The 21,854-nt window shown below is 44.4% G+C and overlaps 1 protein-coding gene across 6 annotated transcripts in view; it reads left to right on the forward strand.

Moving 5' to 3' along the window:
• Positions 1-23: 23 nt before the first annotated feature.
• Positions 24-21,854, forward strand: part of chb (CLIP-associating protein) — a 26,295-nt gene continuing 4,464 nt past the window's right edge. For 2 of the 6 annotated variants that reach the window (XM_033331370.2, XM_076623299.1), the window contains exons 1-16: positions 24-662; positions 9,102-9,207; positions 9,447-9,618; positions 9,717-9,893; positions 10,127-10,203; positions 17,264-17,295; positions 17,412-17,511; positions 18,186-18,263; positions 19,055-19,212; positions 19,292-19,528; positions 19,707-19,960; positions 20,040-20,224; positions 20,682-20,792; positions 20,886-20,981; positions 21,084-21,264; positions 21,387-21,621. In XM_033331370.2, coding sequence (XP_033187261.1) covers positions 474-662; positions 9,102-9,207; positions 9,447-9,618; positions 9,717-9,893; positions 10,127-10,203; positions 17,264-17,295; positions 17,412-17,511; positions 18,186-18,263; positions 19,055-19,212; positions 19,292-19,528; positions 19,707-19,960; positions 20,040-20,224; positions 20,682-20,792; positions 20,886-20,981; positions 21,084-21,264; positions 21,387-21,621 — 2,388 coding nt within the window. In that variant the 5' untranslated portion in view covers positions 24-473. Of the gene's footprint in view, positions 663-9,101; positions 9,208-9,446; positions 9,619-9,716; positions 9,894-10,126; positions 10,204-14,436; positions 17,071-17,263; positions 17,296-17,411; positions 17,512-18,185; positions 18,264-19,054; positions 19,213-19,291; positions 19,529-19,706; positions 19,961-20,039; positions 20,225-20,681; positions 20,793-20,885; positions 20,982-21,083; positions 21,265-21,386; positions 21,622-21,854 lie in introns of those variants that run through there. The other 4 variants (XM_076623298.1, XM_076623301.1, XM_076623302.1 and 1 more) reach the window with 4 other exon arrangements.

The following is a 21,854-nucleotide window of genomic DNA, read 5'->3' on the forward strand; positions in this document are numbered from 1 at the left end:
GTTCAAGAGGGAGAGAGACAGTCGGCACTAAGGAATGAAAATGGCGTCGCGTGTACGGTGCCGATGATTTTCGTTACGTTACATTATCTTTTGTGCATAATACAAGCGAAACGCGAGCGATGTTTCTTATTTAAAGGTGGAAAGTTTCGCGGAATCCTGTATGAAATATCGTTTAATAACATCACTGGCGTAGCGTCATAATTTCGGTGTAACTGGCGCGACGACGATCGTGTGTGTGAGAGAATCAGGGAAAAAGTACTGTTTTGCGTATGGCTTTTAAATCGCACGGACAGTTCCGCCTCGCCGATATACGTGTTCTCGGTGGTGAACGTCGTTGACATGACGAAAGACGCGTGTTTCGTTCTCGTGCATCATGAAACCACGATGAGCTATGTGCTTTGACGTACACGAGTGAAATCTAGTTTCGTTCAAAGACTCGCAAAGGTGTGGAGACGTCGTGCGTGTTGGCCACCATGGCGGTGAATCCGCGTGATATGGACGGTTTTATGCCGCTCCTGTCAACGACTGACATCAAGAAAAAGTTAAACGTTGGTAGTTTGCTGTTGAATTACTTGGGAGATGCGACCAAGAGCATCGAGTGTCAAGACATCGGACAGTTTATCGACAACATCATACCATGGTTGAGCAACGGCAACCCCAAGGTAACGAGTCTTTCCGTACGCATTGTAATTATTAAAGCATAAGGTTATTAAAAGTTAGTACATAGGTAGGTAACTTTAACGATGTTCGAGTTTGGTGTTGAGCCGCGATAATTAATAAAAGAGTATATGGTATTCTTTCATAGTTTATTAATTTGAAATAGAAAGCGTGCGAAGTAGAGTATAATCACGTACACGAGGTTTGTTGTCAAGTAATACGTTTTCATGTTGCCAAGCTCTTGTATTATTATTTTTCGCGTTGACAATGAACGTCTATCGTTTGTTATGTAAACAAGACCACGCAACAGAGATCTGGCAGTTTTTTACCATTTACATATCAATAGGGTAATTCATACTAATACGCCTAATGGACATTTCTAGCCTACGTAACCTTTGTGTTTGTATGCAACGGAATCGGATAAATAGGATTAAAAAAAGTTCTTAATGAAAAGAAGAAGCGACTTGGAAGCGCTTAGGTGGAAAGTACAGCGGGGTGTGCCGAGTGACAAAACCGCCGGGACTACTGTATAGAGCGTAGACGATGTACGTACGGGCAGAGTTGCTCATTTATGGAATTTACAATGTCTAACTATCGGTCAGAATGTGAGAACGTTAATTGCTAAACAGCCTCCTATCGGTCCATAGAGTACGCATAATCGTCATCGTGCGTGAGAAGTAAATTGCAATTAGCAGGAACGATAGTCGTCCATATTTCGAATTTTCTCTCAGGCCAAAGACATATTTGTGTACATTTTATTTTGGTCGACCTACATATATATTCTGCCTGCACACGAAACTTTCTACGCTCGACACTCGGGAATGGACGATGCTACTGGCGACAGCAACGTGATTGATTTATAAATGAAATTCGAAGAATTGCGACAAAATAAAGACGAAAGGGAAGCACTTTTCGCGGTTCTTACATGTACGATAGAAGAGGGCGGCTGTTGCACGAAGCTTGCTTCAGACAAGGATCCTACGAAAGATTTGATTCCGCGCGGCCTTTCGGTCGCTTAACCTTCCGCCGGCAGATGGAACAGCTTGATTTGCATGCGTTATCAATGTCAATTTTGGTCCTCGATGTTTCCAATAAATTCCTTCCACTTGCTAAAACTTGTGCTCCATTCGTTCGGGGAACGAACGAGTATATGTACATACTATTGTCTATACTTAGTTAAAATATTCCACTATATATACGATTGCGAAGCCGAGGGAAACCAAAGTCTCGTTTCTTTTTGTTCAATGAAAGATATTTAGTCATTGCTTGGTAACAGCCTGTATAATATAACGTAATATAACGTAATATAATATAATATAATATAATGTTGGTATAACACAAGACAGAACGTATGCTACGTATTACTTGAAAGGGAAAAACAACGGAGACGTTTAAATATTTTAATTTCAGTACATCTTGACAAAGGAAAGAGAATGGAAAAATGGAAAGAAGGCTTCGCTTTACTCGTTACTATTTTATGGAGCAATTTTGGCAAAGCCACCGTTTCACTGTACAGTCCAGATACGCTGACAATTACGCCGAGTATTAATTTCGAATGTTTTTAATGGCGAGAGCGAGTAACGATCAAAGTGTTGTATAAGTACAGGTAGTACTTGGACAAAAGTAAACGAATTACCAAATTTTCATTGTCTCGGTACAACGATAGACGTTACTTTCGACCTGATTCTAACCAAGTTTGAAAAAAAATATAAATTGCAATTTATGCGAGATATAATTTCGTTCTAGCATCGAGCGAGCTTTCTTGCTTGGTGAAACGTAAGTAAGATTAAAATATAGTAGAGTCAACAGGAATACAGATATATGAAAACGGACGTCGATGGACGAGGCGTAACAAGCGTAACGTAATAAGGATAATTATACCTGTAAGCTTGATTCGTCATCTCCGGAATTATCGATTATTATTTTGCATCCAAAATACCTGGATTTCCATCTAATCTGGCATTAATCTTTGGTGCGATCGATAACATTGACAAGATATATGATTTTAGTTATTCGTGTTTGGATATTGTAACCAGTTATTGTCAATTACGTTGAATAATCGTTTTGATCGCGAGGTATCAACGAAAACGATGATTTACGACGAAATTGGTTTCTCGTCGAGATACTACAAAACTCGGGCTGGTTCTGCGCCAAGAACGTATAAGGGAAAAACTTTCACGCCATGTACGTACAGTGTGTCACGGAGTATGTCGCCGAACGATCGGCGTTTAGTCGAAGCTATTGGATTCACAATCGATGAACGTTCGTTGGTAATAGACGAAGAAACGCCGAATCCGAAGACGTGCAAAGGGACGAACAGGAAAATACGCGACGAATCGGCACGATGTTAAGGCGATCGAAGCGATGGAAACCCGTAGAGTCGTAGGCAGTTTCGTGGAAACTACTTGTACGCAAGTACTACTCGTCGAGTATCTGTCTAATCATCTTTGTTGTGCCGCAGTCAAGACGCGATACAACGGACACGTACTACCATCCACGAGTATTTGGCTACCTGGTGCGATTCGATCTAAACGTCGATGTTTTCGTTACAGTTTCAAAGTTGTAGTTGAAGTCAATCGCCTAACTTTCGTTATTAAATCTCTGCTTTAAGTTTTTAATTTAAATCTCTCTGCTCTGCTAAATTTAAGCTGAAACAAGGAACGTGGCTACAAACACATATTTCCATCGCTCTAACGTCTCAACATTGAACCTACACGCTTAAATTTACTTGATTCGGATCTCTTCCCACGACCGGTTTTCATCCACTTTCATTCTTACTGTTCCTCAATCTCTATTAATTAATATCAACTAGCAACTATCGTCTTTATCGATATTTATCAGCTGTATATTTCGACCACCTATATTTTATATCTTACATTTTACGTTTTAAATTTTACATTTTACATTTTACATTTTACATTTTACAGTTTACAGTTTATGTAGGTACACATGTACTTGCAACAATTTCCGAATATCCAAACACCTACAGACGCAACTATATATTATTATGTATAATATATTTGAAACATCTCTACTTATGCTGAGTATGAAAGAGCATGAAAGAACGTGACCAATGAATAGGAGCGACACGAAGAGAAGTTACGTATGAAGCAATTAGCCGCAGGAATTTTTGTTTCGCATGTTACACGAGTATTCTTTCTCGTTAACAGGCACTCGAGGGAAAGTTGCAAAGTCAAATTCCTCGATTCTTTCCTAGCATTTCCGGACGAGTTTCTACGAATGGATTTATCTCGTGGCAAGATCAAGAGGGAAACGGACGGCTCTACTCTAGAACAGTTCTTCTTACAAACAAACAAACAAACAAACAAACGAACGAACAAACTTATAAGCGTTGCGTTGGTCAAAAGTTGACTCCCTGAGTTTGTCGATGGAAATCGGCGCGGAACGACGTCAGCATACTAAAGGTCTGCGACGCCAACATTGAAAAATCGACACTAGCCAAATTTCACCAGGTCGATAGGCTTACGTCATTCTGCTCCGAGACTGGATGCAAGGAACGGAGAAAAGCTCTGCTCCTCGCAGTGATAAACGGCGTGCGATCGTCCAAGCCGTTGTTTGCGATTCAAATTCAGCTTCCTTCTTAATGATCCGTCGAACCATCGATCCCCGGTACACTGTACATTGTACAGCACTGTACGCGCGATACGTTTCTCTGCGTGTAATGTACGAACGAGCAAGTATGCTTGGTAAAACGTGTTTGGCCAAACATGCATATTTAGAAGTATAGTTGCTCGTTCGTTTCTATATTTAGACTAGCTTTTTATCGTTTTACGCGTTGTTACCGCGTTGTTTCTCGCAAGTCTTTCTCCTAGCTGGCCTATACACAGAAGGAAACTCTCGAGTCAACCTTGGTAGATGTACCATGGTCCGAACGTTGTAGAGATACGAGATACGAGATACGAGATACGGAAATTTTGGCAACTTGACGCACCGTCCAGCGAATCTTTACTTTACTTTACGAGCTCGATATCCATATGGAAAAAAATAGCAGTGAAAGTGGATAAAAGTAGAAGAAAAGGCATTAGCCGGTCGTGTATCGTTATCCAGCGCCACTTGTTGCCGAGTGCACGTCGTTGGTGCGAGAATATCAAGCGAACGTGCGAAAGAGCGGTTGAAACGGTTGAAAGTAATTGCTACGAAAGAGGTAATAAGGTTAGGCGAGGGGTCGTTCCCAACTTTGGATTCCGCGATAGAAAACGTATGGATTCAGAACGCTATCGAAACGCCAGCAAGTCGGTTATTTCGTGGGTAAGAGGTAATCGAGGAACGGATGACAAGAGAGCGTTTCGGTATTTGTCGCGAGATCTCTCGAGTCGCGTCTCCACAGAGAATAGGATATACGTGGATCGAAAAGAATCCCTTTGCGTCCTTTTTAAGGAAGATGGCGCGACGAATAATCACCGAAGCCACACGATTGTCGTAATTTTCGCGGCAAGCCCTGTAAAGTCACCGAGTGGCATAAAAACGAGAGAAGCAAGAAAAATCGTGCCATCCGATAGTTTCACGCGCTGTCTGCGAACGTTGTCGCGAACAAAGGAAACCAGGTGCTCCTGTATGTTGTCGCGATTGAGAATCACGACGAGTCTTGTTATGGAAGATCTTACGATTAGCCGTGCCATTTTTACGAGACAACGGTGCACCGTATATCGATGTCAAGGACACGGGACAACGCGAACCGCGGCCCATAGTTTGTCGGCCCTCCGTCGTCCTCCCTCTTCCTCTTCTCGTTACCGTTCCGTTCCTCTGCCGCGAACGTTTCCTTTTTTGAATTTAAACAAGCATGACATCAGCCTCGCCTGATCGCGGTGATCTCGCTACTTTTTACACTTAGTTACTCGCGTTAGTCTGCGTTACTTTGTGCAACTCGCGTAACTATAGTCTGCCACGTCTGATCGCTCTCGATAACTGGTGCAAAAGGTCGCCGTAAAAACGATAGACATCTCGATAGACGTCGGTTGGAATTGAAAGCGGCAAAGCTCGGGTTACCCTTCGTGCCGGCTGTTATTCCATAAATTATTAATAGCCGCTGAGCGACAATTACGCGACTAACTGGATGCACCGGTTCCCCGCCACGAAACACGGACACGCGTGGTCTCCACGACGGTGGATCATCGCGCATCGATACGCCGATACAATTTTCTAGTATATCGTCGTGGTTTACGATAAAGCGATTTTATAGGGAAACGGCGTTACGATTTCAAATACAGCCGATAGATTAACGTTTAAATTAAATTCAAATTTTGCGAAAGCCAAAGTTCTTTCCACGAAGAAGTCGCGCAACCGATGGTTGTGGTCCGGTCGTGTCAATAAGATAAAATTGACTCGCTTTGATATTAAAATATGTGAAACTACTTTTTCACAGAGCCAATAGATGGGTTGGAGGATGCGTGTCACCGTGATTCATACCTATATACGTATATACCGTGCGGACTCGTAATAACTGGAAATCGTGTACCGGTATTTGCGAAATCCACGCTTACTTCTCGTAATTCACGCAATTCACCCAATCGACACGATCGACGCAGTAGGCTTTATCTCGTTTTCGTCATAATCGAACGTTATTAAATCAACGTCTTCTTATACCGTTAGACAAATCCTCGGATCAACCGAAGAAGAATTTGCCCGAACAACACGGTCTGGTCGTAATCGCTCGTTCTACTTGTTACGTCAGCTCCTCCTCCTTCCTCCTCCTCCTCCTCCCCCCACCCACCCCCCGACCTTCTCTCTCTCCCTCTCCTGTTACTTTAGGCGAATACGTGCCACGAGATCCACGTTGTACGATTAATAATAATTGCGTTCGTTTTACGAAGCACGGTGTCAGCCGAAGCGATTGTAAGAACAAGCGGTTGGTAGGAAACGAGCGACAACGAAACGGCGAAATCATCGTCCAGCTGATCGTAAGGAGCATGCATGTTCGCTTCGATTCGTCGTCCAGTAAGGGACTATTTGTACTCGATAGATCTTCTGCTTGATTCTATTTAATAGCTTGGTCTGTTTGTCGCTCGTAACGCGGTTGCTTTGCGACAAAAGCACGAACGAGCATTTCGCCGTGAACGGCGCTTTTGCGAGCGAAAGAAGAAGAAGAAGGAGTAACCACCTCCCACGTGGTCTTGCCAGTTTTAACGGGCCCTGCTCCCCCTCCAACTTTGACGACTAAGGCCAGGCGGACAACTCGCTCACACACGCGCGCGCGTTGTCCATCTTTCGTCGTTTATCCTTCGTGTGATCTACTCGATAGGCGAGCGAAGAGACGATAGTCGGACAGCTGTGTAGTCCTTTCTTCTCCTCGAGATGCCAGATTTTGGAGATCAAGTTCGATCGTAACGTACGCTCGCAGCACGTAGCTTAGGAGGTCGATAAATTTCAGCGTTCTGTTTAAAAAAATATTTCATCGCAATTAAGTTAAAAGTAGTTGCAAGAGCGGTCTGAGAGCGCAACCAGGAGAATAAAGCACCGTCGAAACTTTGATCGCCACCGGTCTGTTTCTTGAAAATATCTCGCCGACCATCTATCGATAATTAACTCCGCGTCTCATCGATCGGTCTCGCGTTCTCTTTGCTAAAACTTACCCCGTTATCGTTCGACGGTTATGCTCTGATCGGCTTTCTTTCCTACGATCGCTTTCGAAAAATGCTACGTAAAATGTAACGATAATGCCTGTACTCTGTATACGCGATATTGCTGTAATAATGATAATAATAATTGCTATTGCAATAGCGCGATTAAGCACGTTGAAGCGGGCGCGTTCAGCCCAGGCTGTTAACGATTAAACCGTGTGCTAATTATACAAAAGTTAAGACAGAAAGAGAAACGAAAAGCCTCGGTGGCGAGCAATGATGTCACAGCCAGACGACAGCCCTGAGAGAACGTTTACCCCGCGACTCTAAAATAGGTTTTGTACGTCTATGTATAGCGGTTCGTTAAACGTATTTAAACTGTCGCCGAGTAATGGACGCTTTTGCAGACAGTGACATTGGATCGGCCGTGTGCACTTGAGACATCGGGTTCGACCCGACGAGAGTATTGCCAATGCCGATCGCCGATTCGGATCGAACGAACGTCGCCGTGGCCGCCGCTGCTGCTCTGCCTGCTACATCGTCCACCGAGCGATATTCGTTTAGCCGTACCTCTCGTCGTCGTCGTCGTCGTCGTCGTCGATGAACACAGCCCGAGTAACCGGGCTTTACTTCGAAGGGTTCTGTCGCGATAAACGCACCGAACTCTAGCCTGCACTTGCACTTTCTATATCGATCTGCTCGTCCTCCTCCCGCAGGACCAGTTCGTTCACCCTCGAATCCAACGTTCGCCTTCCAATACGCGACATTTCCTCCGCGCTACGTACGACCAATTCATCGCTGTCGCGTTTCTCCTTTCTTTCTCCTATTGCCGCGTTTCTTCCACTTGCTATATACGTCGATCATATACGCGGCAAAGAATACGCGTACTATGTTACGTACGTACGAAGCTGCTGTTTTCGCATATCGTCTTAACGTACCGATCCGACTGGTCGTGCTTCTCCTTATCCCGCTCGTATTTTAGATTCGATTACGAGAATAATTACGAATCTTTCCTCGGTTCTTTAAGAGTCGAGATAGCGTGCACGTTTTACAGTCACCACTTGGTGAATATCACCGGCGAACCGCGCGCATCAAAGATTCTTATTGATTTGGCGCGTGATCACGGCACCGGAATGCGTGTAATTCGTTCAAACGTGCGCGATTATGTTTCCGCGCGATGGAAAAACGAAGAGAGGCGCGAACAAATGCCGCGAAATAATCGTTACGAGGTTGCAGGTGGAGAGCTCGCGGTAGACCAAGTATAATTACGAGCAAGAGGGAAAGTGCGAGGGGTCTAGGATTTTGTGGCTCTCAGGCAAGCAGAGTTTATCTTGCGTGGATCGATATACCCTGAGCCCTCCGATGCAACGTAAACGCAACCCGGCGCGTTTATTAAAGCGAAACTTTGAATCCCCTTAAACCACCCATCTCGAAGATAATTATAACAAATAATAAATGACGCTTTTTAATCGAACGCGTATCTCTTTTTCCGCCTTTTTTTTCTTTTCTTTCCTTTTTCTCTCTTTCTTTCTTTCTTTCTTTCTTTCTTTCTTTTTCCTTTTTTTTTGTTTTTGTCAAACAAAATCGATTCGCCGTTAATGTAACCATTGACTTTGCTATTTCGATCGGTTCGATCGGCGTTCGATGTACGAGTCGTTGGACAAACTGGTTTCCCGTGTACGCGTTTTCTCGCCGAGTCGTTAATTAATCTCTCGTCACAGTACCACCGCGTATAAACGTCCTCTGTGTCGAGTAAATTAGCCGGAGCAGCCCGATTGCCTCGATAACTCGGTCGGCTAGAAATTCTCCAATGGTCGATATATCTGCCATAGATGTTAAAACGATCCTTTGATTCTGTTGTTGCAGGTCGTGCAGAATGGTTTAGAAATCCTCACGTTTCTCGCGGATCGAATGGGTCACGACTTCAAGCCTTACATTTCCACTATTATTCAGCCAACGATAGACAGACTAGGTAGGTGTCTCCAACTTTCTTCCAGCTATTCGTCGTTAAATGCGTAAATTATTCTTAATAACGGAAACTGAACTCGTTGCTATCGGAAATTCTTTCGCTGCTTACCGAAATCCCACTCGAGCCATCGTACGTTGTGTAGCTTTAACCGCGTATTACGAATACCCTTAATTTCCTTCGGTATCGTTTAGATAGCGAGAGATGCGATTAAGACGCATTAATATACGCGTATATTGCGATAGGTGACAGCAAGGATGCGACACGGGAAAAGGCGCAATTGGTGCTTCTCAAAATAATGGAGAAAGGGTGTATGTCTCCTCAACAACTCTTGGACAGACTGCGACCGGCCTTTAGTCACAAAAATGCAAAGTTACGAGAGGAAGCCCTGATTCTACTAACCACGACGTTGAACGAGTAAGAAACTGCGACTAGATTACTAGAAAACGAAAGAAACATTCTTCCACAGCTAGAAATCGCTCGTTGAATCTTTATAACGACGAATCTTTTTACAGGCACGGCGCTGATGAAATGATACTGTCCGGAGTGATTCCAAGTATCGTGAAATTATTATCGGATCCATCCGAAAAAGTGCGAGAAACTGCTTTAAACACATTGGCGGATATCTACAGACACGTTGGTGAAAGATTACGAGTGGATTTGCAGAGAAAGCACAATGTACCGCAAGCTAAGTGAGTGAAAAAGCGAAATCGATTCTTCTGGCCGGCTTCTGGCCGGCATTTCTTTCGTTAAATGTTACTTTCTTTTAAATTAGCTAAAACAACTTCACCGTCGACCATTTCCAATCGCTTACTCGCAAGCTTGCTAATTACTTTATCGGTTATATTTTACGGTTCGATTCGAAGAATTGCATGTGTAATCGCGCGCATTCCAACCAGCCAATACGTTCGATCTTGCGTTGCAGATTGCTGTTGCTGATAGAAAAATTCGATCAGCTGAAAGCCGCTGGCGACTTACTGCCTCTGGCCATGTCTTCGGACGGTGAGTAAATTCGTCGAATTTCCTTCTCAGCAGGTATCCAGCAAATTAAGTCGGCAAAGGCTTTACGCCTTTTTACAACCGACGCGACACGCGTCACCTCCGTTATATTATTCAAGCTGTATCGTGCTGCCATCCCGCAGCCATCCACGCTATCGCGTTCGAATACCTTCGCATTCGAGAACGCCAACCTTCGTTTTTTCTTTCCTCGCCCCTTGCTCGGTCATACGCGTACGCGCACACTCCCACCGGGCCTCTCTTCTGCATTGTTCACGTTGCCGATACACACGATGAATATTTAACAAGGACCGCTTGTTCTTCCACGTGATAGGAATATTCGCTCGATTCAGCGCGGTAAAACACGGTCAATTTGAATTTAATTACGTCGCACTGGCGCGTCTTCTGCTCCAACTTCTGGTTTCGTGCTAACCGATGCGCACCTTTCTTCTTTCCCGCTGTACGTAACAGTTTGCTCGACGACTTGTCTCTGCAGATCGATCGTTCGTTCTCCCGCAAACGTGCGCCTAATATCTCCGCGTATCTGATCGCAGATGTCTTTCGTCGAACAGCCGGATCGCGAGCTCCGCGGACAGGGAAACTTTAGTTTGCCAGGCAAAGTCTCTCGCAGTTTCGCATAAGGCGTCGTTTCCATCATCGACCAACGAACTAACCATATTACTAATTCGCGTCGTCTATTCTAAGATGTTACATAAGATATTACGTACACCGACAGGCACGGTGGTGCGATACCGTGCGATATCGCCGGTGTATTGTTTCAAACGTTGTCCGTAATTCATACCGTGCCAAAGCTGTCCTGCCTGTTTTTTCTTTAAACCAACGACCTTGCAACGTTGTAACTGGCTACTGTCAGGTTATTCGAATTTCCATCGCAAATATTACGTGTCGCCGGCAATCGAATACTCGACGTATTAGTTCCAAAGCTGTCGATGCAATGAAAAAGAAATAAATAAAAAGTACGCGCAAACCGAGATTTTCGACGAGTCACGATGCTTATTCGACGCGTTCCATCGTATAATTAATAATCCTTGCCCCTTGAAGAGGTGAAAAACGCGCTTCTCTTGCGTAACGATAACGATAACGATATATCGGCGGAGTGTACATCTTGGTATTTACTATATATTTGTATTTACTTTTCGGCCAAGCATACTTTGCGAACAAAATTTTTGCGTATTCGCAATACGCGATACGACAAGGCATCCTCGTTTAAAGACGAAATACGTTTCTTCTTCTCCGACACTCGATCGCGATTAGGTCATACATGGGCTTGGCAGGGGAATTACGGTTCTTCGCTTGATTTCAGATATATTAATAGAACACGAAATTACCACGAATCATTTCCCGTCTCGTTTTTCCGTCTGCGAGTCGTTATCCATCATTTTCGTCCTCGTCGTTGGATAATTCTTCCCTTCGGCAACTCGGTGAAACCCGCTATTCCGCTTTTTCCAGAAAACGAAACGAACGCACCCGGGCGAAGGAAATATTTTTCCCGGTATATCCGAGCCGAGTCGCTCTTGTCACGCGACCACGCGAATATCTTTTTCGGCCGTACGGAATTTGCAGGTATCGCTAATTACAGTAGTAGTAATAGTAGTAGTAGAATCCTTGCGAGTACGCGACGCGCGACACGGAAAGATCGAGCCGCGCGAATACGCCGCTGCAAAAGATTCGCACGAGCCTCTCTTTCCCCGTGACCCGTCGTCACGAGCACTTGATATCGAAGCAGCCGTTTCTTCGATCGGTAATCGGCAATTTCATCGAAACGATTTAATGGCCCGTCCGATCGATCGTCTGAGATCATCCAAGATCATCCGAGATCATCAAAGATCATCAAAGATCAGCTAAGATCATCCAAGATCATCCAAGATCATCAAAGATCAGCTAAGATCAGTTAGGAAGGACGTTTCTCCTCTGCCAGCTACGACATAAAAATGTCTCCGCAAGGTGCATTTCTGCTGCACCGGTTGCTTTCTCGGGACAGAGATTACTCACCCTAGCCTTTACCGTTCGATCGTATTTAGCACCCACACCGTTCAGCTTCGACTCGCTTTCGTATCGTGCGACCTTATACCCCGAGGACAGCGCGCGAGACGCGTGTAGAGTATACGGGAGAAGCGAAAGGTAGGGTGGCAACGAACATTTATCTTTACCGTGCACTCTTCTCTCATCTCTCTTCTCTAGTGAGGTATTAAGCGCTGGATAGCGCACGGATGCCCTTTTTATCCTCTCTCGTCGACTCTCGCTGACATTCTGCGCGGGCTCGCAACGACGTTCGCGCTTAGCCTATCGACGGAAGCGGCGATTCCACGGATGGCAAGCAACGTCGTGCACCATCGGTGGACAGAGACTATCAGCTACGGAACGCGAGAAAACTGAAAGTAAGGGTCCTACCTGGGAAGATTCGTTGCTCGTTGTACACGCTTTCCTCTACTACGAGCGATATCGGTGCGAAGAAAGTGAATCGAAGAAAACGCGCTTTTAAGGGAGAAAACGGAAGGCTCGATCGACTAATTACATTAACGGAGTATCAATGGTTAAGCGATACGAGTTGCCCGCAACCACGACGAAACCATATTTTCATCCGATAATGCCAACAGTGTGTACAATAACGTACATGCTGGAACGTACAGTACGCGTTATGTAATATCGAGGATAGGATTATCGCGTTCGAAGCGCGCTGTTCGCGTGGCTGATTCTTCTTTTTCTTCTGTTTCTTCTTTTTCTTCTTGTCTCTAGCAACGATTAACGATCGTTCCGTGGAATTGGCATTCGCGTTTTCCTTTTTTCTCCGCCGCTCTTGCGTCGTAGCTGCTGCTGCGATACCAGCTGGCGATACAATGAGAGAACGATACGTCTTTCTCTTCACTCGGCTTTCTTCGATGGGGAAACGGAAGCATCGTATCTTGTAAATCTCTTTGATAAATAAAAACAATAAATAACGTTACTTTCACCAAGCAACGACAGAAACGTCTGTCAATAACGGCAAATAGTAAATACGATTTCAGCGAAGAAATCAGCGTGACTGCGTCTCGTATTCCATCCGTAATTTATTCTGCGCTCGATTCACGATGAATTTCTAGAAGAAGGTGAGACGGTGATCGTCGGTCCCGCGCTTCCAATCAATTACACCGTTCCACGCAACCTTCCACGTAATTACAAATATTTCGAACGAGTCGTCGTACGTGAAACAATCGATCGATCGGCCCGAGGGAAAACCACCGACCAGCTATCCCAATTCCATCCTTTTTCCCTTTTAATTATCCAACATGACCAAGTTCTTCTCTCTCTCTCTCTCTCTAGGGCACTCGATAACGTTTCTAAAGCCATACGAAACCAATTTGAAGGTGGTTGCTTCTTAATCGCCGAATAGAAATCTTCGTCGGCACTTTACGTATCGGCCGAACCTGCTTTTTCGTTTTTCACCGTTCTATTCGCGTTGACTCGTTGCCGCGGAATCTTTGCCCGACTCTCGATGACGCTATTGCACACTGTATACCACATATACGTGCATGTACGCGATTTATCGCGCATAAACATCGTAATCGCCGCTTACTTTCCTTTCCATGCCGCGGTACATCTCGAATTCGATCGCACGCCGATGCGCCACCGACTCGTCTTGATCGCGTAGATTATCGGAAATTATTTTGTCGCGTCGTCTCGGCAGGTGGTCGCGGTTCGATTCTCCACGAAGGATCCTCGACGCGTTTCCGTCGTCGGAGATTCGATTCGAAGGCAACCGCGACAGTTTTCACCTTGTTTACCTTACTCTCTTACTCGCACCGACGTCAATCCTCGTCTACTCTTCCTTCTCGTATCGTCCACACCCATACGCGTTAATCGTAGTCGCTTGTTTCCCTCGACTTTTTCGTCTCCGTTCGGTTGAACTTGGCGGTTGCCAATACCACGCGCCTTTAATTATACTCGTCGAGTTTCCGATAAATCGATCGATAACGCGGCCTCAACTTCGAAATAGAGCCGCGAAATTTACTCTTGTTCGCCGCGACAAAGATCCGTGCAATCGCGAATAAGCATTAGATCCGACAATGAGATTGTCCAATGGTCCGCTAATGTTCCAAGGTCTAACGTAATCGAGAGACGATGGCTTCTCGAACGTTATGCATAGTTGTGCTCGGTTTGGCCGCCATCGAGGGGCACCCGATAGGGGAAGGTCCCCTTCCTCCTGTCCGACTTTTAGTCTCGCGATCGGTCTCGCGCCTCCTGCCTGCCACCGGTCTCGCGACAGTCTCGCATCGCTTACGGCAGTTCGTAAACGAGTGGCCGTTTAACAACGCGAGACACGCGCGTCTCTCCAAGCGTCTATCTTCTGAAAGCGGGTCTCGCTGAATTCTTCGAGAAAGCTTATGCAAAGTCGCGACCGTCTGCTCGCTGGTCCGATCGTGCTTTTCTTTCTGTGTCACCAGCCGAACACGATCTGGCCGGCACAGCGCGACTAGTGTGACGCGTTCTAAGCGTCACGCGTTCCTACCGTTCACGGACAATGGGCAAGGACGATCGTTTCAGTTTCTCTTTGCGCGTTTGTTTGCTCGATCGGAGTGAACCGCGACGAAATATGTCGTCGATACGACGATGTTTCGCAGCTGGTGTCGCCAGAACGGTTAATTCGTCGTAGAATCAGCCGCGTTCGCCAGTGTCAGTGTTGGCCTCGATCGCGTTCGTTCGAACGAGGAGACGTTTAACGCGACGTTTTACGCGACGTTTTACGCGACGTTTTACGCGAATTATCGCCTACCGCGTTCACCACGCTAATTCGATGCTGTGCGATACCGTGCGATAACGATTGTACCAAGGTATTGTGGTGGAAGCTGGTCCTGCCGCTGCAAGAAAAAGATTCCTTCGTTGTGCGTTGTCCGCGCGGCCAGCTAACGGACGTGTGCCGTTGGACAAAAAAGAAGATACAAAGAAACTATCGACGATACATTGTGTCCTGGAAAATAGTCATCGTGACTGACCCGTTTCGCGATAGAGGCACGCGAATAGATTCGTTGGATCGTTGAGCGTTGATCGGTTTCTTGGAAAGCAGATCGTCGTCGCGTTACTACCGGGCCTCGACGTCTTCCAAATGCACATTTGTATAGCTGTCTCGCGCGATATTCACTTTTTTTTCTTCTTCTTGTCTCCGAGAGAACGCGGGTCGTGCCGATTTACCTTTTCTTCTCCGTCTCACCGGAGGTCATTTTCCCTATTACGCGTCTTTGTACGATTTTCGTTATCGGCATAATAAAGCATAAATAAGCATAAATAAGCATAAATAAGCATAAATAAGCATAAATAAGGCGTGCTTGTACACGTGTGTACTAATGGATTATTACGCGCAACTTGCTATGCATCGTGTTCGTGACGCAATCATCCTTGGAGGTGCAATTTATCGATAATTTTTTTTCAACCGCGTCGTCTTCTCGTCTTCTCGTCTTCTCGTCGTAGGTCGCGGAAAACACGGTGTTCAAAATGTCGAACGCAACTCTCGTGCCTTATCGCCGCCCTTATTAACTCGTTGGCTGTGATAGCGCGTTTATCAAACGCAAATCCAGCTTCTCATCTAGCGCGTTGAGCCGCGCTGTTCCACCTTTTACCATTCCACTTGCCGACTTAATGTCGGAATCGTTGCTTCTTCGCTTTTACGCTTTTCCATCTTGCCCGAGAAACGTCCATCACCGTTATATCGACGAATGAAACGAACCGTCGCGTTTTCAAACACCGCGTCCAGACGAAACGTTCTTTCGATCGTTCTTCGACGACCGTTTCTACCGTTTACGAGGCGCCAGTACCTCCTCTACGTAAGGAAAGAAAAACGGTCGCCGCGGATACTTGTAATCTCTTCGCTCGAAATATTCTTTGAAATTTCTACTCTTCCGTACTCGCTAATTTGATTTCCAGTTTCCATTTTCACAGACTTTGAATCGGTGTGATTATCACTCGACGTTCCTTCCCCCGAGCGAATCGATTTTAGTTTTAGTTTAGACGAGAAACTTTGTGAAAGTCGACAAGTAAAATTCCAATCGCAAAAGATCCGCTTCTTTCTTTCCTTCTTTCTCCTCCTCTCTTTATCAATCGTAAATTTCAATTTATTTCCGATCGAAACAGCCGCGCTATCGAAGAATTTCATCGACAAAAGTTCGTCCATCCGAGTTCCGTGATTACAAAGTGGCGATTAAAAAATCAGCAATTAGTCGAACGGCAATCGCCTGTCTCGTCGGCGGATAATGCAAATCACTTTCACTCGCCAATTATTTCGTGCCGATTATTTCGTTCGTTCTAACCTCGAGGAGAAACGCGAACGAGGAAACGATTTCAATGGGTTTCGAGTCGTTCTCTAAGACTCGAAGCGGAAATCTTTTGTCTTTCGCGCCAACCTATCTCGTTAATAACTCTGACAAACTCGATTTCTCAGTACCTCTACGTACGTACGTACGTACGTACGTGCAGTCTTGATTAATATCATGCAAATGCGAAACGATGCAGCAAGATCGCATCGAGTTATCCTGCCATAACCAACGCTTTTCGTACCGTGATGGTGTTCACTCAAACTCCGTCCAACGATAAATTACGCTTTCTACTTAACAAAACGTTGCCTCGTAACTGCGCGTGTCATACGCTGATTTCGATAAAAGCCAGACTTTTTAATTACCATGAATCACACCGACGTACTCTTGTCAAGCGGTCATCGCTGCTTGCACAGGGGTTTAAAAAAATATCCCAGTATCGATAAAAAGCTGTGGGATCCAAGTAGCAGATGGATTCTTCAATGGGATAATATCGTAAAGCATCCAGGTGCTCGAGCAAGAGGTTGTCATTGCGACATTCACAAACCACCGTGGCTATATCCGCACTTAGGTACAAAGCTTTTCGCGAAAAAGAGAAAACGAAATTTTCGTTAAGAACGAATCCAAATATAAATGTATACGACGATTCGAACAATCGTCGATCATAGTACAATCGAATAATTTCGTCATATGCCTAAAACAAAAAAAAAAAAAAGATATATATTTGCGTACTTTGCTAAACTCGTTGAACGCATTTCTTTCAGTTGGCAAAACCACCGATGAAACGGACAGAGCGGTGAGTATCGGTTTAAACGTTTCAAAGTATACGTGCGTTTACCTACGCGTTAGCGTAATAATATTATTATTAACTATATTACCGATTAATACACGAGATGAACTTCGATATTACAGATTAAATCGGCTCCTGTGAAAAGGTTAGCTGCTGCTGCTGCTGCTGCTCCTCCGAAAAGAGGACAATTCGGTCCTGCGAAAGCTCCATCTTCAGCTCTAGGTACACACACAGACGCGCGCGCACGCACACGCACGCACGCACGCACGCACGCACGCACGTTTTCTATAGACTCGATGCTATTTCTCATCCCGTGTAAATCGACCACGTTCCACTATAAACGTCATATTTTGATTATTTCGTTCTAAGCATGGTGTATTTGTACTCGTTCGAAGCGAGTCTACTCTAAAATAACCGTTTACCCAAACCCGTGTACCCTAACCGGAACAACTATAGACGCGTCAACTTACATTTCTATTATAGCAATCGTAATATCGCGAATCGAGTTATTTTACGCTATTTACAGAATCAATCTATCGCGATACGTAGAGTCATCGAAGCGTTAGTCAAATCTGTTAGTTGTATGCGAATTAAAGCGCTTTGTGTGCTGCAAGTGCTTTATCTGTGTATAAGATAAACGTTTGTTTGGGTTAATCCAGATGAATGTGACGATCTTTAAGATTAACATTACGAAAGCACGTGTTCCTCCTGCAACCAACGCACAGGTGTGAAGCGCGCTAACGTTACAACTCTTGCTTACTCCTGTCGCCGCTCATGTCGCTCGGCATTTCACCATGCGATATTAATGATATTTTTTGCAACCATGCGCCGACGAAATGTCGATAAACCGTTGACGTTTCGTTGACGAGACTGCTAATTATTCGCTTGCATGACAGCTCAGCCTGGTAATACATCTTCCATGGTTCCAAGGGCTACGACCGTCAAACGAAACGTGTCAGTAAAACCGACACCAGGTATCTAAAACTTTATTGGCATTACTAATTTTCTATTATACCGTGATGGTTTCTTCGCGCAAATTTTCCATATTTCTCCACGATTTTTTTTTTTTTTTTTTTTTCTTCTTTTTTCCCTCTTCCTTCCCTTTAAATCCCAAATAGCCAGCACGACGCAAGTACGAGCAAATAACCAGAAATTTCTCAAATTCGTTGCAGCTAACGCGTATTCGTCTTACCGTACTATGTGTACTATGCACTTTTAATCGCCGCTCGAACCCCTTACGCCTTACGCTTTGTACAATGTTGTTGCATCTCCTTTCGTTCGCGTACGCGTATCGTTTCACCCGTGATATTCTATAGTCGGCTATACATCTGTCATCTTGTCTGTTTATATGCACTGCCTTTTCCTCGCTCACTCTCATTTGCCGAGTTAACAATGCTTTGAAGCGTCGCAAAGTATTCACACTACCACGAGGTAAAATAAAAATATACCTACAAATAAAAGTCGTTTTACCTTTTATCGTGGCAACAATATCGATAATTTATATGCGATTTATCGGAGCGGCATAAAATTCAAGCGTCTCGATACTCTAGAGATTCTCGATACTCGAGATTTTTAGTTGATCGGACAAAGCTGCAAATTTCTCGACTATCGAAACTCGTATATTCTGCTGCATAAATTAGTAAATTAAACGAAATCTGGTAAATTAGTAAATCGGTGCATACGTATTTTAACATTGGCGTTCATACGGATATCCATTCGTCTATAATTAATATGTATTTGTCTATTTATTTACTTATGTATTCAGGTCAAGCTGGCGCCGTCGACGAGGAAACTTTCCTTACAGCGTTCGAAGATGTGCCATCTGTAAATTTGTTTTCCGCAAAAGATCTCGAAGAGCAGATGAAAATCATAAGAGAAAATGTTGGTGACGATAAAAAAGATTGGAAACAAAGGACAGAGAGTGTATGTGCCGAGATAATATCGTTCTAACGTTAAACAGTCTAAACTAGTGGCACATGGCATAAACTTAATTATCTTACAGATGAAAAAATTAAGAGCAATCGTTATAGCGGGCGGTACGAATTACGAAAACTTTTTAGAAAACTTGAAAAGCGTGCAAAGATCTTTCGAAGTTGCTTGCACGGATCTTAGGTCGCAAGTGGTAAGGGAGGCGTGCATTACCTTAGCGTTTCTTAGTCAACAGTTAAAAAATAAATTCGCTAGTTTTGGAGAAGCAGTCTTACTCACCTTAATGAACCTCATACAAAATAGTGCCAAGGTGAGACTCGTAATTATTTAACGCCAATACACCGTTAAAATCAAACGGAGAGAGAGAGAGAGAGAGAGAAAGAGAGAGAGAAAGAGAGAGTGTGTGTGTGTGTGCGTGTGTGTGTGTGTGTTTGCGCGCGCGATGATAACGTGGAAAAAAACTTACATGGACAATTTTGTACATTCAGGTTGTGGCAACAGCTGGTGCCGTAGCCGTGAGGTTTATTCTTCAGAATACGCATTACAGTCGTTTCGTGCCAATTATCACATCCTGTTTAAGTCACAAGAGCAAAGACATACGTCGAGCATCGTGCGAATATCTAAATCTAATTTTACAAATATGGCCTACTCAAATATTACAGAAACACTTGACCATCTTACAAGATACGATCAAGAAAGGTATCGCCGACTCGGATTCGGAAGCAAGAGCCTTTGCCAGGAAGTAAATATTCCTCGTTGCTTCTGTTCGTGTTCGCTCCCTTTTAAACAAAATACACCGGTTACATTTCCAATATTTCCAGGTCATATTGGGCATTCAAAGATCATTTTCCGGAACAAGCAGAGGCATTGCTCAACAGCCTCGACACCGCGTACAAACGCTCGTTGATGTCCCTTAGCAATAGCGGTAGCATTAACAGTCTGAACGTAGTGACGAGATCGGCCAGCGTTAGTCCTCGAACATCCAGACCAGTGATGAGCGCCACAGGTATATCTTCTTATCTTTGATTCGTTATTATTAAATGATATTTCGAATAGAATAGGGACTGGCGTAGTAGATGTACGATAAATGCAGAGACCCAAGTAACGATACAGTGCGCTATATAAACTACTTCTCACTTTTTTTCATGCTGCTTTTGTGACTCTCCTTTGCATTAAACGTACAAAGGTAGTACGGAAAATTTGCATCAGTCTTCGGGTCAACCCCATGGCCCGCTCAGACGAACTCCCTCCTTGCCACGGTCTTATCGTCAGTCTGGTATTCCAGTTCTCCAAAGACCCACTGATAGTCATTGTAATTGTTACCTTCTCGTTCGATGCTTTGAAACATCACTGCACCATGTCTTAGAATGTGCACCTGTGTCTTGTACCTAATGCTGCGTATCGTGTTAATCTCCTGCATACCTACTCCGTATTTCCTAATCTTTCTTTCCACTTGTCTTCAGATCGTGCAACTCCGGGCGTTAGATCTACTAGCGCGATAGATTTGCAAGCCGCGCAAAGAGCTAAAGCGAGAATGATGTACGCGAATATGAGCAGACAGAAAGCGTCCCTTCGTGAGTAGTCTCATCGGCAATCGATTTTCATTCTAGCTGTTATTGTATGCTTTAAACGAGTCGCACCTATTCCACCGTCTCCTCTTCGTTTAGCACGACCTAGCAAATCACCGGACACAACCGCCGTTGCTAGTCCAGAAAGAACCGCGAGAACAAGGACCAGAGTATCCGGAGTGTCGCAATCTCAGCGTGAGTACGAACAAAATACCAAATAATAGTTATTCCCAATCTGTTTTTAGAAGCAACGCCTAATCTGATACAGTCCGTATTTTCTTACGTTGTACGTAACAGCTAGCAGCAGATCGGGATCACCGTCCTCGAGACTCAGTTATGCAACGTACAATCGCGAAGGAGAATCGTTAATTGCAAGACCTAGACGGTTATCCGGCCACGGGATCAGAAGTACCGGTAACAGTCGTGAACCAAGCCCGCAAAGATTTGGAATGGATAGAAGTTTCGCGAGCAAAATACGGTACGATGGCATATTTACCTTCGTAACGCTCTTTCGTCTTAACCGTCACCGGATAAACAACATTCGACATATATATATATATATATACATATATTTAAACATATGCGAAACGAAATATATAGGGGAAGAAGTTTACATATGTCTCCGACGGACAGGCCTCAATCCAGACCAGTTATGGCACAAAAGATGCTGCAGCAGTCGCGTGAAGCGGAATCAGCGTTGGCGGACGCGCTTACCTTCGAAAATATCGACAATTACCCAAGAACACCGAGAGGAAAGGGCGATCACAGTGATGACAGTGAAACCAGCAGCATATGCTCCGAACGAAGTATGGACAGCTTTAGGCGACCAAACGATGTAAGTAAACGCAGTGCGATAGATTTTCTACGAGAAGACAGAATGAATAACCATCGTTTCATCGTACTGTCGTAGTACAACATATATATCGTATAAAGTGACAGACAATATTCAATACAGAATACATCAATTTCACCAACGATGTACATTATAAAAAACGTCTCTTCTATACGTCTAACGTCTATGTATATATATATATATATATATTATATCATATATATGATTCATAAATT

The sequence above is a fragment of the Bombus vancouverensis genome, chromosome 12, assembly GCF_051014615.1.
Source record: "Bombus vancouverensis nearcticus chromosome 12, iyBomVanc1_principal, whole genome shotgun sequence".
Classification (NCBI taxonomy): Eukaryota; Metazoa; Arthropoda; class Insecta; order Hymenoptera; family Apidae; genus Bombus; species Bombus vancouverensis.